The sequence below is a fragment of the Musca vetustissima genome, unplaced genomic scaffold (genome assembly GCF_032173495.1).
Source record: "Musca vetustissima isolate MV318-11 ecotype Yass unplaced genomic scaffold, APGP_CSIRO_Mvet_v1 utg13556, whole genome shotgun sequence".
Taxonomy (NCBI): domain Eukaryota; kingdom Metazoa; phylum Arthropoda; class Insecta; order Diptera; family Muscidae; genus Musca; species Musca vetustissima.
In genome coordinates, this window is record NW_026880455.1 from 2,745 (window position 1) to 20,915 (window position 18,171).

General features: G+C 30.7%; 1 protein-coding gene across 2 annotated transcripts in view; it reads right to left on the bottom strand.

Moving 5' to 3' along the window:
* Positions 1-2,224: 2,224 nt before the first annotated feature.
* The window catches only part of LOC133326072 (heat shock protein beta-1), a 117,978-nt gene continuing 102,031 nt past the window's right edge, over positions 2,225-18,171 (bottom strand). Inside the window, exons 3-6 of one of the 2 annotated variants that reach the window (XM_061534748.1) lie at positions 9,135-9,161; positions 6,261-6,336; positions 4,312-4,407; positions 2,225-2,432 (exon numbers count right to left, since the gene is read on the bottom strand). In XM_061534748.1, the coding sequence (XP_061390732.1) occupies positions 2,238-2,432; positions 4,312-4,407; positions 6,261-6,336; positions 9,135-9,161 (394 nt within the window). In that variant the 3' untranslated portion in view covers positions 2,225-2,237. The remainder of the gene's footprint in view (positions 2,433-4,311; positions 4,408-6,260; positions 6,337-9,134; positions 9,162-18,171) is intronic. The other variant, XM_061534749.1, reaches the window with a different exon arrangement.

Sequence of the window (18,171 nt, forward strand, 5' to 3'; positions counted from 1 at the left end):
CCTAATTCAGTACTCTGTGCAAAATTTTGTCTCAATCGGCAATATGTAGCTCCATTTACAGAAAATCGGACGAAATTATATATGTGAGCTATATCTAAATCTGAACCGATTTTAATAAATCTACAGCTATCTGGAACTAATTCAGTTCTCTGTGCAAAATTTTGTCTCAATCGGACCAATATTGGGAGTTTGCTGCACAATTTACAAAAAATCGGACGAAACTATATATGGGAGTTATATCTAAATCTAAACCGTTTTTTTCCAATTTCAATAGTCCTTGGGCCAAATTAGTGACATGTGCCAAATATCATCCAAATCGGATCATAAATGCGAACTGTACAGACGGACATGAAAAAATCGACTCAGAAAGTGATTCTATGCATATTCTCAAAAGGAACAATGGGTGTATCTCGATTCCTTTTGCCTGTTACAAACATATTCACAAAGACATAATACCCTGTACCACAGTGTGATGAAGGGTATAAAAAGAGACCCATAAAGTTAATTTTAATATTATCGATTTGATCTTCACGAAGTTTTGCAATTTTAAAAGTCCATACTTCCATCCAAAGGGTCTTTTTATTATGGTATTTAGGTAGTTTTTATTATGGTATTTACGCTTGTATGCATTTTTATTTATATTTATTATTTTCGGGTAGTTTATAATTTATTAGGTTAAGCACTCCATATGCATTTTGTAATTTATCTTTAATGGACCTGAAGGCTTTGAATTACAAGTTAAATAAAATTGAATTGAAAATATTCCCCATTGTCGGTACTCGGAATGTGTTCTTCACGCCCTATTGTTATTCTTGTTCAAAAATTATTCTTTAAATAAACCTTGCTCTACTCAAACTTGACTACATAAAAATTTTCTTTTAAAAATCCACCTGATGTATTTTTACGAAAAATTAAAAAATGCCAACTGAACATATTTTTCCGTGTAATTTTTTTATAGACATAAAAACTACATTAGTCGCCCTATCCAATAGAGAAAGTTTCATTCAAATATTCCTATTCATTGCCGAGTTATGGCCATTTGAAATTGATCATGAGTCAAAATATAGCTGCTACACGATTCTGTTTGCCTAGTACGGCAAATGGAAAAACTGATGAAATTGCAATTCCACAAAAACAGAAAATGTGCAGATGTGTTGCCAGATTGTTTGCTTTGTGTTTCCGTGTTGGTTTGCGGAATTATGAGCATACTTTTAGGCGTTATAAAATGAAGCAAACAGTGTGGCAATAGATCTTGCATTTTTCTTTCTGTTTTTGTGGAAATGGAGAAATGGTTGCTTGTCGACAGTTATCTGAAAGATCTCTTTGCTTGGAAATGTATACTTTCTCCAGGGCAAAGGAAGATTTCGAAAAAGGTGAAATCAAAGCCAGCCTAATTCAGAGAAATAGTAATAAAAAATATCTGAACTTTGGAAACTTTATTTCTAAAACGTAATGGTATAAATGGTCTTATAGCAAGAACTCATCTAGGACCTTAAAAATATATGGTGTGCTAGTTCCACTTCTTAATTTCTTTGCATTCTTTGAAATGGAGCTTCCCAATCGCATTGCTGGTAAATAAATTGCGCCAAAAGAAAAATATTGTTTTGAGTATCAAATTTGTTTATTAAAACGTTCCTTTTTAAAATATTTATGCAAAATATACTAATATTTTATTTTGTAACATTTAGTTTTGCAATTTACTTTTATAAATTAACAAAGAAAAGAGAAAGAAAATAATTTACCAATTTTGTTGGTCAAAAATTAAGCATAGATAAATTAAAATTAATATGGAATAAAAAAAAAAAATATTTATATTAAAATCTTTTTTTACCAAATTAATTGGAATTTTTTTATTAAATTGTTAAATAAAATAAAATTATAAAAAATAATAATAGTTTAAAAACAAACAAAAAAATAATGTAATTTACTGATGGTGATTTTATAATTCTTTCTTTTTTTCTACTCTTTCACAAAACATCAAAAGCTTACATTACAAAAAAATACAATAGTGATGACGAGGTGGTAGTGGTGGTGGAAAGAGTACATTTTTTTTTTTCAAATATATAAAGAGGGATTTTACACGGGATTTAATTATTAATTTGTAATGATGGTTTACAGCTGAGAGATACTAATGTTGTTGTTAAGTATTACTGGTCAATTTTTGTATCACGTCGATTATCTCCTCCACACACAAAAAAAAAAACTAACAAAATTCCGATTAGCAACCATCCATGAGTTTACTTGTGGGTAATGGGAATCATGGTTTCACCAGCAGTAAGAGCCGGCAAAGGAGCATCAACAGTGAGTACACCATCCTTGCTTAGAGACGAACGAATCGATTCAGGATTAACACCTTTGGGCAACAAGAATTCACGATTGTATTCCCTGTAGACGCTCTTTGTGTCGGATTTCTCTTCGTGTTTGGCATGGACCTGTAAGAAAAAAATGCAAAAGAGAAAAAAAAATTAGTTTAAAAATTCAAATGCAAATAATTTCGAAATAAAATGTGTTAAAAAATCATTTTGTTTTAGCTTGTTATGTGTTGCGTGCGTGGGGGGTCCACCCAGGGTGATCATGCTGCTGTTGAGATTGATGATTTCAAGTGCTATTTTGTGTACAGTATGTACTCGCCACCGTTTGTCATCCACAACAATTATCAAATCAATTAATTTTGGTTTTTTGGTTATCACGATTTGTCTAGAAATTATGTGTGGGATGCTACTGTGGAACAACCATTTGGTTATGGGACAGAACATAATTTATTATAATATTTATGCCCCTCAGCACACTGTTTGTAACAGGCAAAAGGAAACGAGATAGGCAAAAGGAAACACATGGTTCCTTTTGAGAAAGTGCATAGAATCACTTTCTGAGTCTTTTTATTCATGTCCGTCCGTCTGTCCATGTTAAATTGTAAACAATGTACAGGTCGCATTTATGATCCGAACTGGATGAAATTTGGCACAGCTCATTTATTTGGCCCAAGGATGAACCCTATATAGCTACCATATATAATTTCGTCCGATTTTATGTAAATGATGCACCCAAGTCCCTATATATCTTTCGATCTGCACGAAATTGGGCAAAGCGTACTGAATTAAGACTAAAATGATGTGTGTTAAGTTTCGTGAATATCGGTTCAGATTTTGATATAGCGCCCATATATATTTTCCTCCGATTTTTTGTAAATGGTGTACTTAAGTCGCTGTATATCTTTCGATTTGCACGAAATTTGGAATAACGTACTGAATTAAGTCTAGAATAATGTGTGTTCAATTTCGTGAAATTCGGTTCAGATTTCGAAATAGCTCCCATATTTATATGAAGTTTTTTGTGGAAATATTTGCAATTTAGTTTGTTCAACATTACATTTATGCAAATTTAAGTATATATAAAATTATATATTTAAAAATATACATACAATTCAATACACTTCAAGAATTCATGTCGAAAATATATGTATATTTCGCCTTGACACGTTATATGGCATATGGTTGTTCATGTCTTAATTTTTTCGTGTGTGTGCAAAAAAAATCTCGAAATTTCACGAAACAAAAAAAAAATGAATATCAGACGCCAAGAAAAACAAATTGTGAAAATTTATAATATTAGAAATTATATGTATATGTATGTATGCTAAAAAGGTGAATGTAGTTTCTTTGGTCAATAGCTACATTTACGATAGATGAGCCAAATTTTTTATGCCTTTGCAGAAAAATTCAGGCGTGTGTGTGTGTGCTCTTCCCACAGCATCATGTTTTTCAGTCGGTGGGAAAATGAGTCATAGTTTCAAAACATTTTTTTGATACAAAATCATATCAAAATTATTATACCGGCACACAGACAGGCAATGGACAGATGTGGAATATTTTAGGGTGGAATTTAATATTTCCATTTAAATTAAATTTATGTTTTTTAAATAAAAAATATTAGTGATACAATTGAACTGGTATGGAAACTATTTTCAACATGGGTAGATGTGGAAAATTTTATTTATGTCAGGGGAGAAATTTAATAGTTTGTTTGAAATTTAAATGTATGTTTTTTTAATAAAAATCAAATTTGAATGAGATTCTACATAGGTATAATTTTTTCAAATGGATTCTAAAGAACTTTCATTAGCTAATGATGGGCTAATTGAAATCTATATTATGGTTCTGAGGTTTGTCTAAAAGTTGACCAATCTTCGGTTCAGTTTTGTAATTCCAAATTTTTTTAATAGTTTTGTATTTTGATTGAATTTACATGATCACCTTGACCCACACGCTTTGTAAATATCATTAAAAAAAGTCCCGTTTCCCAAATACTTACCAATAATTTTTGATCAACAGTCTTGACAACAATTTCTTCGGGGGCATATTGACTGACATCGAAGCGCAATTTCAATACTTTGTTATCACCATCCTCCTGCAAAAATAAATAAATAAGTATTATTAATATAACAATTCATAAATGCTAATATTATTTTTTGTTTCAGTATAATAAAATGTATTTCATTATTTGACTGAATAAATGAAATCATATCGACGAAAGTCAATTGCAATAGTTGCTAGCTAGTATTTGTGGATTAATTAATTTTAGTATAGATTTTCAATGCTAAATTAATAAAGTAATGTAATAAATAGCCAACATTCTGTGAGACAAAGTGACAACATCAGCAATGATTATTTGCAAATGCAAAAAAAAAAAGAAAATGATTCAATGACGGTAGATGGGGAATTTTTCTATTTTGTTTAAATCTTCCACAAGTGCGGATTTTTTAAAAATAAATATATATATTTTTTAATCAACCCCAAAAATAAATAGAGCCCACCAGAAGCTTGAATTTTGTAAAGATTTTTTATCAACCCAACGAAGCGTTGATTTTTTAAAGAATCATTGAAAGGGAAGCGAATGGTAAGAGTATTCCCTCTTAATCTAGCCCAGTGAAAAAAAAAAAAATAAGAATTATAAGAGAGGTACATCCACTGATCACTCGAAAGGTTTGAATTCAAATGGTAACCTTTGACGGAGTAATTGATTGTTTGAGTAGATTTAAGAGTTAGTTCATTTAAGGGGGGGAGGTGCCAAAACATTTCCGATGTTTGACAATATGAGAGATCTACAAAACAAAATGTCATCTCTGGTAAAGGCCACTTCAGGCCTCAGATAAAAACGGTGCTTTTCTTGTTCATATCGAGACAATTTGGATAAAGTCATGGGAAACCTTGATGGCGCTGAGACAAAATCAAACATTTACTAAAGATTGGTTTTTTAAGGTTTATCAACTCCAGGATTATAATTAAAATATTATTTTCTAAAGTCTATCAAACTGTATATTTTTTACCATGGGTGCTAAGGCCCAATTGTAACCTCAGTAGGAAGCCTAGAAGGCATTGTAACTACTGAGGAAACTAAAATTTTACGTAAAGAAAGCCTAACCCTGAACTCAATCAAATCAATCACCTTTTAAACTGAAATGGTTGGGTCCAGTTATACAATGAATGGATGATTTGTATACCCTTCACCACACTGTGGTACAGGGTATTATGTCGTTGTGCATATGTTTGTAACAGGCAAAAGGAAACGAGATAGACCCGTGGTTCTTTTATGCATAGAATCACTTTGGCCAAAGGACGAACCCTATTGAAATTGGGAAAACTCGGTTCAGATTTCGATATAGCTCCCATATATAATTTCGACTGGTGTACCAAAGTCCCCATATATATTTCGATTTGCACGAAATTTGGCACATGGTATTGAATTAATCATTCTAGACATGTGTGTTATGTTTCGTGAAAATCGGTTCAGATTTAGATATAGCCCCCATATATATATTTTCGTCCGATTTTATGCAAATAGTGCACCACTAAATGGTTTCATAAATTTGTAGACGACTCTAAATCTGCCCGAATGAAATTAAATATGTCATAGGTTGAGTATGTTCCTTCGAGGGAACATTGACATGCAATTGTAAGGATACATTTTTTAGTGAAAACATTTCCATGTACTGCTTATGGATGGCTTTTGAATTACAGATTTCTAAGAACTAGACATTAAGGTCTGTTCGAATGTGAGGCTTTGATTTTTGAATAGTAGTAGTTTTTGAAGTCTATCAAAGAATATTTTTTTGTTGGCTATGAATCATCAAAATTTTTCTTAAATATATTTTTATAACAGCTTGGATTTTTTAAGTTTTATTTTTAATTCTATGGAAGTATTTTATTAAAAATATTGTTTTATAAATTACTTTCAAAACCAAAAATCATAAATTTACATACCTGAATCAATGGAGAACTGATATCGGAGATATAGTTTTGCTTAGGTCTGGAGGAGAGGGCAGAGTTTGTAGATTGGCTGTAAAAAGAAAAAAACAATTGAAAAAAATTAATAAAGAAAATAAAAAAATTCGTTACAACATAAAACATAGAGATGTGTGATAAAAAATAAATAAATAAAATATACTATACCAATAAAAAAATACAAAAAATAAATTATAAAAACATAAAATAAATTAACAACACTTTTGAATTTTTACCTAAAAGTGCGTGTGTGAGTTTTAGTGTGTGTTTGGTATGAGCGATTGAAGGAGGAATTCATTTTGACAGGAGTTGATATTTTTAAACAAATAAATTAACAAGTTGGAATTAAAACACAAGAAATTATTTTACAAAATTCTTCTTAATAAATAAATTAAATAACACTGAACAAAAAAAATAATATTTAACAAAATTGTATTATTTTGAAGTTTTAGTTACAAAGGTTTCTTAACAACTGTGAATGAACATCCTTCGGCCTTGCCTATTTAAACATTTTCATGTTGGTGGAGTTGTGACAAAATTTCCAACCCCTAATTTTCCCAGTGACGAAATGTATGTCTGTTTTGAAGTATCTAAAAATAGACCACACTCTAATGTAAACATCCTACATAAATCTTCGATCTTCAGTTTGAGTTTGAATACGACACCTTTCTTAAGTACATGTTCCTCCGTTCTGTTCCGTTTGTCGTCTTGGATTCCCTGTTTCAAAACGGAAATAATGAAGATATTTTTGGAATATGTTTCTATCATATCGTATACAGCTGTTGTGTCTTTTGAGACGTGGAGCTAAGTATGTGTTGAGTTATTGATGAGGTTTTGGGAAACGATGTCATTAAACGGAATCAGATTTTTAAAAGAAAGACAAAATCTTCTTTCTTAAAATGATTTTGAAAAATAAAATCTGTGAACATCTTGACACAAAAATTTAGTGCGTCAATATACTTTTTTTGCAATTTCTATCTTCAATGATAGATACAAGAAATTCTTGCCGCAGTCAAATCCGCTTAATTATAAAAATTAAAAAGTAATGTTTATGGTTGGCTTTTTAAGTAAAGACTTCTATTTTCTATTTTGAGGACTGTTTGACCCTTTGTGTTCCCTTTGAGAACATGCATAGAATCACTTTCTGAGTCGATTTATGCATGTTCGTCCATCCGTCTGTTTGTCCATGTTAAATTGTAAACAAAGTACAGGTCGCATTTTTCATTCGAATTGGATGAAATTTGGCACAGCTCATTTATTTGTCCCAATGACGAAACCTATTGAAATTGGGAAAAATCGGTGTAGATTTAGATATAGCTCCCATATATATTTTCGATGTGTGTTAAGTTTCGTCAATATTGGTTCAGATTTGTCCGATTTAAGGTTAATGGTGAACCAAAATCTCTATATATCCTTCGATTTGCACGAAATTTGGTATAGCGCACTGAATTAAGTCCAAAAAGATGTGTCCTAAGTTTCGTGAAATTCGGTTAAGATTTAGATATAGCTCCCATATAGATTTTCGTCCGATTTTGTTTAAACGGTACACAAAAGGCCCTATATATCTATCGATAGGGTATTTATCTTCAGTCTAAAGTAATTTATATTGACATTTCTTTAAAAGTGTAATTAAGTTCCATGATTTAAAATTCGTTTGAGCCATAATCCTATATATTTTCGCTTTACATATTTTTTGCTTTCAAAATCCTTTTCTATCTTTAGATAGCTTGTAAAAAATATTTCGGCTGCCATAAAAAATCATTTTGTATTATTCTTGTCACTCACCATGGAATGTTAATTTTCATCATTTCATTAAAATTTTATGGCGTTGAGAAGATGAGAGCTGTCAAGTGTGACAAGATATTTCGTTGTTTGGCGACGATTCAAAAAATAAAATTTTAGAACAATAGAAAATAACCTCAAGTGGGTGGAGGATTAACACACAAACATCAGAAAATACACATTGGCCCCTGGTAGATCCCTGGACACTCAGTGAGTCAACAGATTTTCGCTTTTTTGCTAATAAAATACAGGTGTTGTTTTTTTATAAAATTAGATAAAATGGAAAATTTTGAAATTTGTCTTTGTCTGCACAACAAAGGTGTTATACATATATATTTTACGATGGTACATAAAAAATGTATTTTCTGAATATTTTCAGAAATAATTACTGATTGAATCCACGTCTATAGACCTCGGAAAATATTGTTTAATAAATCCACGCCTATAGACCTCGGAAAATATTCTTTAATAAATCCACGCCTATAGACCTCGGAAAAATATTCTTTATTAAATCTACGCCTCTTATAGACCTCGGAAAAATATTCTTTAATAAATCTATGCCTCTTATAGACTTCGGAAAAATATTCTTTAATAAATCCACGCCTCTTATAGACCTCGAAAAATCACAGAACATTTTTTTCTGTTAAAAAATTTCTTATTCGTCTACATTTTTTCTATAGAATATAAATCAAAGATTTCAAAAGAAAATTTTGTATTTTGTTTTTAAAGATTTTTTAAATTGCAAACCACACGAATAATAATTACGTATGTATATTATAAAAAACCAAAATAAGAAAAAATATATTTTTTAAAAATAAATGATCTCTGTTAGCCACCTCAAAAACACATAAAAAATATACAAAGAAATAAACATTATATTAATTACAATTTTGTATAATGAAATAATAGTCATTAAAAGAAAACCAAAAAAAAATCATGCAAATATACATTGGAACATAAAAATGTACGTATATGTATGTATGTATATAAAATGTGCAATAGTATATACAAAAAAAATTGAAATTTTTGATATACGAAAATTTTGTTGCTCATCTCAAAGTTCTAAAATACCTGGTCGTTGTTGTCTTTTTTGTTGTACTTTAATGGTTTATTTTTGGTTTCGCATATATATAGTAAACAATATGTTTATATGTAATATGTGTATTTGTTGTAAAGCAGCCAAAAAAAAATAAATATTTTTTTTGTTTTAAAATAATGCACACACATTGAAGATAACATCCATTGTATTATTTTGTTTCAAAAGCAGCATTTCAAAATTATTTCAAATTTGTTTTTTCAATTTGTTTAAATTAGAGGCAAAAAGCATTTAGTTTTTCGGTTGGTTGGTTGTACATTAGTTTTTTTTTGAGGAAGGGCAGCATTAGAGAGAGAGAGGAAAAGTTAAGAAGAAAAAGAAATACAAGAATATTTTATATTAATAGATAATATATGTAGATAATATTTGTACATAAATATAATATATTTTTACATAGTATATAATTTTTGTATAGCTAAATATATATAGTATTTAGAAAAAATAACGGCTAATTTAAATTCTAATAATGAAAACGTACATAAATTAATTAACAAAATCTAAGGGCAATGTAGGGAGCAGGCTCCACTTTGGGTTTCAATGAAGCAGGCCCCACGTTGGGCGCCAATAAAGCAGCTCGTAAGCGGAGCTGGTATGGCTCCATCCGAAACAACAAGATTTAAAAGCACTAAACGAATGAGAGTCGGATTCGGAGTGTCTTTGTTTAAGTTTCTTATAGACTTTTTTAAAAAATATCATTAAATCCACGCCTTCTATAATATTCTTTTAAAATCCAAGTATCTTTTAGGCCTTACAAAAACATTTTTAAGTCCACGACCCTTCCAGGCCTTCCAAGAAAAAAAAAAACTTTTTTAAATCCTTGCATGAAATATATATTTTTTAAATCGTAAAGGCGTCCAATTTTTTTAATCCACGACTCTTCTAGGCCATCCAAGAAATATTTATATACCCTATACCACACTGTGGTGCAGGGTATTATGTCTTTGTGCATATGTTTTTAACAGACGAAAGGAAACGAGATAGAGACATATTTCCTTTTGAGAATATGCATAGGATCACTTTCTGTGTCGATTTATGTATGTCCTCCGTCCGTCGGTCTGTTAATGTTAAATTGTAAACAAAGTACAGGTCGTATTTATCATCCCATTTGGATGACATTTGGCACAGCTCATTTATATGCCACAAAGACCAACCCTATTGAAATTGGGAAATATCGGTTCAGATTTAGATATAGCTCCCATATATATTTTCGTCCGATTTAAGGTAAATGGTACACCAAGCCTCTATATATCTGTCGATTTGCACGAAATTTGGTATAACATACCGTTTCGTGAATATCGGTTCAGATTTAGATATAACTCTCATTTAAGGTAAGTGGTGCGCCAAAGTCCCTGAATATCTTTCGATTCGAACGAAATTTGGCATAGCGCACTGAATTGAGTCTGGAATGATGTGTGTTAATTTTCGTGAATATCGGTTCATATATAGATATAGTTCCCATATACATTTTCTTCCGATTAAAGTTAAATGTTGTGGCAAAGTCCATAAAAAACTTCCGATTTGCATGAAATTTGGCACAGCGTACTGAATTAAGCCTAGAATGATGTGTGTAAAGTTTCGTACAAATCGGTTTAGATTTAGATATAGCTCCCATATATATTTTCGTCCGATTTATAGAAATGGTGCATCAAAGTTCTTTCTTTCAATTTCATATCAATGTTCTTTCGAAAAGGCGACGTCTGTTAGGAGACTATGTAGAATATAGCCAAAGTGGTGAATGGTTTCGTATACTCGGCCCAGTCCGACTTTACTACTTTTCCTTAATGGTTAAAGAATATTTAAAAATCCGAGAATTTTGAAGACAAATATTTGGATCAATAATAATTGTCTAAGATTTTAAGAAATGTTTTTAAAGCGCCTGCAAATGGCTTGAATTTTAGAAGAATGTATTTAGAATATATATAAAAATCTGGGAATTTAAAATAATATTTTTTTATGGTTCTATGTAAGTCGTGGAATTTAAAGCATATTTTGTTTTTTAATTTAAACACATATTATTTGATTAAAATTTTAGTTTTAAAAAAATCTTCCACCCAAAATGCCTTTGATTAATTTAATTTTTATTAATTTAAGTGCCAAAAATAGTGGCCACACATTAAATATGTGTCCATGACGACAGAAGAAATATTTGTCGCGATGATGATGATGATGAATGTGGAAAATATTTTATTTACCCCAGACATTTAATGATGTCATAACGTCATCATCATCTTGTGAAATTCAAAACGAGATATCTTCCCTATTCACTTCGTCGTCTTCTTCTTCATCCGAATATCAAGCTCATGTTCTATTGAAATGTAAATGCTTATTTATGACATAAGACTGACTACACATGAGCTTCTTGTAGTATTTGAATGCCAATGTTAATACATATATATGAGCATATTAGATTACCGTCAGTAAGTTTTCAAAAAAGGTGTAATGAACTTTTATCACGTGGGTAAGTTTATTTGGAGTGGCAACAAATAATAATTTTTCTATAGAAAATATTCAATTCTCAGTCATTGTGGATTTTTTTTCCAAGAGAAAAAAATCAATCCTCCGTTATTGAGGACATTTTTCTCTAGAAAAAATCAATCCTCAGTTATTGAGGACATTTTCTATAAAAAAAAAAATATTTTATTTTGTATTTTTTTATTATTGAAAAAATCTGGCCTCAGTTTTTCCTTCTATAAAAAAACTTCTAAAACTGAATATTAAATTTATTTACACAATCTCTCTAATTGTTTATTGAATTTTCTATGGTTGTATCGTATCAGCATTCAATAATCGCTGAATGCCAATAACAAATGTTTACAAAAAATATTCACACAGCCAATCTCCCCTTTTCTCTTGCTCCTCCACTCTCTCGCTCTCTTTTTCATTCCGATCATTTCTCCTTTCTCCCATTGAATCTCATTGTGATTTGATTTTATTTAAATGATTCTAAAGCCGATGATGATATCATGCAATTAAAATTTCAATATTTATAATTCGAAAAATAAAAATAAAAAAATTCAACTTTGATTCTAAACAATTATTGACGATTATTTTCTAATAGAAACATTGAAGAGAATTGTTTAAGAAGATGCAAGGTGAAAAAACAGGAATTTTTCACATGAAAAACCATGTGTTAGGGAATTTATGAGTAGGAAAAATCATAAATTTTTTAACAACAAAGGATTGCGAAACATTTTCAAAAAAATGCATTTTAATCAAAACCATAAATGAAAGTAGTTTTCAAAAAAAAAAAATATACAATTAATAATTTTTTTGAAAAAATACCTGACTCCGGAAAATGAATTTTTGTTTAGCCTAAAATAATTTAATTTTATTTAAAAATAAATATTTTTTGAATAATGATGACGATATTCGAAAACATCCTCCACACTTACTATAATCTATTCCTCTCCACCGTCTCTCAAAAAAATTTGAATAATTGTTTTTTGTTCATACGGTTTTTTTGTTTAATTACGAACAAGTTAATATAATAAAAATTTATTGTTGTTTGTACAAAAAAGGTTAAATATTCATTGTCTATAATAATTAACAAGTTTACTGTTGTGTGAGGGTGTTGTAATAAATTATGTAGATTTTTTAGTTTTTGTTGTTGTTGTCGTTTATTTTACCAACAATAAGAAAAAAAAAACATGTGGACGCTGCCAAGCAAGGTCAGTTTTATTAATAGAAATATGCGTAATACAATTCAATAAAAAATATACAACAACAAAAACAATTTGCATATCCTATTTCAAAGTTTGAAGTATGGCTTTAAAAATAAAATAAATATAAAATTCCAGAAAATCCCCAAATAACTTTTTTATAGCAAAAAATCTGCAATAACTTCGGGTCGATTTTTTACTGACCAAGAAGCTGGGGAACTAACTGGTGTTCGATTTTTTGTATAGAAAAAAATCCGCAATAACTGGGGATCGATTTTTTTTTATAGAAAACATAAAGAAAAAAATAAAAATAAATCTCCTATAACTGGGGATCGATTTGTTTCTATAGAAAAAATCCCCAATAACTGGGGATCGATTTTTTTTCTATAGAAAAAATCCCCAATAACTGGGGATCGAATTTTTTTCTATAGAAAAAATCCCCAATAATTGGGGATCGAATTTTTTCCAATAGAAATATAGAAAAAACCCTTATAAATGGGGTTAAATTTTTTGCAAATATTGTTTAGTTGATTTTTTTTCGTGGCCATATAAGGAAATTTGTCTACCAACGTTGTCACGTTCAAAATTGCAAACAGCTCAATTTGTTTTTACTAAGCAGCATTTATAAAACAATAAATTATTGTAGGCAACAAAAGTTGTTAACAAACATGAATGCTACAGTTTTGACTCGAGGAAAACATGATTAAAATATTGAAATTGCCGTAATGAAATTGAAATTGCCGTAACAGATTGAAGGAGGTAGTGTCAAGACACACTAAACAGGCCTGGTAGGTTAAATTTATTTAATTAAAATTCTATTTGAAATTCCGTTCGAACATGGCTCCAGTAACAAACGAAGTTCAGCACACAAACCTCTATTATAAACAAAAACATATTTTTATATATTTTTTTTGCATTACGTCGCATTTTAAAAGCGACGCTTTAAAATTATTTGCATTTGCTCTCCCCGCCTCGACTAATGGACGTTTCCCACCCTCTATACTGCTTTTTGTGAATGACAGTTGTGTTACAGTTAACATTTGAATAATCAAATGACCATATAAAGATCCAATGTAAACGCTTTGTTTGTGATTACACACAAAGCTGAGCACAGACAGACAGACAACAACAACAATTGCAAATTGAATAAAAATTAATGTGTTGACAACAACACTTTCCATTAGCTATTAAAGGTTGAAGCTATTAGAAAAAAGATCCCCAGTTATTGAGGATTTTTTTCTATAGAAAAAAATCGATTCCCAGTTTTTGGGAATTTTTTCTATAGAAGAAAATCGATTTCCAGTTATTGGGGTTTTTAATAGGAAAATATCGATCCCCAGTTATTGGGGGTTTCTTCTATAGAAACAAATTCGATCCCCAGTTATTTGGGGTTTTTTCTATAGAAACAAATTCGATCCCCAGTTATTGGGGATTTATTTTTCATAGAAACAATTCTATCCCCAGTTATTAAAAATTTTTTTCTATAGAAAAAAAAATCGAAACCCATTTATTGGGTACATTTTTCTATGATTGTCCCCATTTATTTTTGTGAAAAAAAAATTCTCGTTATTGGGGATTTTTTATGAAAAAAAATTCCCAGTTTTTAAGAATTTTTATGAAAAAAAAATGTTCCCCAGTTATTGAAGATTTTTTATGAAAAAAAAATTCACCAGTTATTGGGGATTTTTGTGAAAAAAAATTCTCTTTATTGGGGATTTTTTATGAAAAAAATTCCCAAGTTATTGGGCACTTTTTACAAAAAAAAAAAACGAAAAAAATCAGCAATCCCCCTTTATACTACAAAAAAATCGATCCCCAGTTTTTGGAAATTTTTTCTATAGAAAAACAAATCGATCCCCAGTTATTGGACATTTTTCTATAGAAAAATAATCGATCCCCAGTTATTGATAAGTTTTTCTCTATAGAAAAAATCGATCCTCAATTATTGGGGATTTTTTTTTCTATAGAAAAAAAAAATCGAAACCCTGTTATTGGGCACATTTTACGATGGACAAAACTGTTCCCAAATATTGCGAATTTTTCTATCAAAAAAATTCGATCCCCGGTCGTTTGGCTTTTTCTATAAAAAATCGATTCCACTTTATTGAAGATTTTTCTATAGAGGATTTTTGCCTTTATTGAAAATTTGTGGAAATTTTTTCCATTAGAAAAAATCTGTCCTCAGTTACTGATTTTTCCTTTTTTGAGGATTTGTTTTTACAGAAACATTTTTTTAAAACAAAATGGTTTTCAGCTATTGGGAATTTTTCTCCAATAGAAACAAATTGGAACCCCAGTTATTCGAAATTTTTTCTCTATAAAAGAAAAATCAATTCCGAGTTTTTTTTAACCACTGTCCAATATTCTCTTGATCATCGAGTTTTCATTCAAAACTGTGTACAGTATTTTTCGGTTAATTGCACATCAAAATTTCAAAACTGTGTATTGTTTCAATTAAGCGTGGAAACCAATTAACCGTAGGTTCAATTAACCGAAAAATACTGTATTGTTAAATTAATGAGATGCATAACGGCGAAGCCGAACAGCAAATAGCGTCACTAGGTCGTTGTTGTCCATTCGCCGCCAACTAATAACTCAAAAATAATCGTATAATTCACCGCACAACTACTTCTCGTCGTGTCATTCATTCTAATCGCCAAGCATGATTTTCACACTCACGCTTCTGACTGCTGCCGCTGATTGAAAATATCTAAAAAAGAAGAGGAGGGAGGGAGGTAGAGGGGTTTCAGCCGACGTACAAATATTGTTTATTTCTCTATCGAGAAGAATCCGTTGAAGAAAAACAAAATTTGCGCGCCACTTGCTAGGTTTGTAGTGGTCGTACACCACACCACACTCACACACAAACTTGTGTTTCTCAACACTCTCCACATGCTTCTCACCTATATTTGCAGTCCGTTAGAACCCCTCTTTTGCCGGACAAGTGGGTTTCTTCTTCTTTGCTGCAGAAAATACAAAATTTCTATAGCTTGCCGAACCTCACAGTCATCGCCAATAGTAACCGGCAACAATTCTTAACACCTAGCCAACGAGCGAAGCCGAAGTCGACGTCTACGGCAACGTTGAATTTGAATGTTTATTTTTATACCAAACTGAGCATGACATCATCGTCGTCGTCGGTTCCTACATACATTCTAATATCTATACAGAAGTGAGTGAGTACTACACACGGTAGTACTACAACAACAACATTAAATAAATAAAAAAAATAATGCAAGAAGTGAGGGGGAATTTGGCGTTGTTTGTATGGCTGGCTAATATTTGGCTGGTGCTGCTGTTTTTTTTAAGTGGGATGATGATGACTTCTTGTTTCAGTTCTGTTACTACTGATGGCGTTTGGACAAAAAAATACGAGGGCGAGATCATAAAGCTAGCTTTTCTTATATTTGGTAGATCTATTGAAATTTGTGCTCTCGAAAATTGTAGAAAAAATTATTTTTTCTGGAAAGTATTTTCTATCGATCCCCATTTATTGGGGATTTTTTTCTATAGAAAAAAATTTGATCCCCAGCTATTGGTGAATTTTTTATATAGAAACAAATTCGATTTCCAGTTGTTGGGGATTTTTTTCTATAGAAAAAATTCGATTTCCAGTTATTGTGATTTTTTTTTAGAGAAAAAAAAATCGATACCCAGTTATTAGAGATTTTTTTTCTATAGAAAAAATCATTCCCCATTTATTGTGATTATTTTCTATAGAAAAAAATTCAATACCCAGTTATTGGGGATTTTTTCTATAAAAAAAATCCAATCCCCTGTTATTGGGTATTTGTTTTATAGAAAAAATTCGATACCCAGTTATTGGGAATTTTTTTTTATAGAAAAAAATTTGATCAAATTTTTATGTAACCAATTTTGTATACCCTGTCACTTATAAGAAATTCTGCAAGTAGGCCGGAATATGTCTAATAGATACCAATGTCGCCTTGATACCCTGCGAGAAATATTGTTCCCCTTCTTCACCAACCGAAACAACGTTGATGAATGACTTGGAAACTTAAAAAAATTCAAATATACGATATAACCGTCGTCGTCATTATCCCCGACGTTGCCACCACAGCCATATACCCTGGCTATAGAAATTCTCCACGTCATTAAAAAAATGTTATTAGCCGCCTACGCCATACGACACATCATAAAATGAATGTGTGCATGTTCCAGTTCTACAATTTTGCGGGACAATGATGATGACTATGACAAGCGGGGCATTGTACAGTAATTTTAAAATATGACTGGGCTATAGAAAAATAGAGAAGTTAATTTTGGTTTAAAAAAAGAGAGAAGATCACCCATAAATTATAGCGGTTCTTTGTTGAGATGTTTTATTGTTTGGACAAAAGTGATTTGGCATGACGGTAGCATTTCCACAAAAGATAGAAGTGAAACATACCAAAGTTGGTATTTCTTTGGATTTGTTTTTTATAAATAAAGTTTTTAAGTTATTAATGTGGGCTTCCCCCTAGTCATGATATGACAAAATTCTTGGAAATGGAATTTTGCTATCCATGCATTTTTTTGCACTAATGAATTTCAAAGTCGTAGCAAGCAAAGAGTGTAAATGACAGTCTTATCAACTCTCTATTCTCCACGTTCATTCTATTAGAAGCTTTCTTATCAGCTGTAAGGAGGATCCAACTGCGCGATAACATCATTGCTGTCACAAACAAAAAACTTATCTTATACGAGTTGAAAATGATAACAGATAAAACGTTCAATGACTTTTCGTGTAATATATAAGAACTTTGCTGCTCCATTTCTATTTAATCGGACGAATATATAAATATAAATTTCAACCTATTTTCACGAACGTCATTTTAATCTTAATTTAGTACTCTGTGCCAAATTTCGTGCAAATCAAAAGATATTAAGGGACTTTGGCGCACCATTTACCTTAAATCAGATATATAAGGGAGCTATATCCAAATCTGAACCGATTTCAACGAACGACATTTCAATCTTAATTTAGTACTCTGTGCCAAATATCGAGCAAATCGAAAATCGGACGAAAATATATATGGAAGCTATATCTAAATCTGCACCGATTTTCAAGAAACTTAACTCACATCATTCTAGACTTAATTTAGTGTACTATACCAAATTTCGTGCAAATCGAAAGATATATAGGGACTTTGATGCACCATTTCTATTAAATCGGACGAAAATATATATGGGAGCTATATCTAAATCTGATTTGATTTTCACCAATTTCAATAGGTTCGTCCTTGGGCCAAATAAATGAGCTTTGCCAAATTTCATCCAAATCGGATTATAAATGTGACCTGTACTTTCTTTACAATTTAACATCAACAGACGGACGGACGGACATGCATAA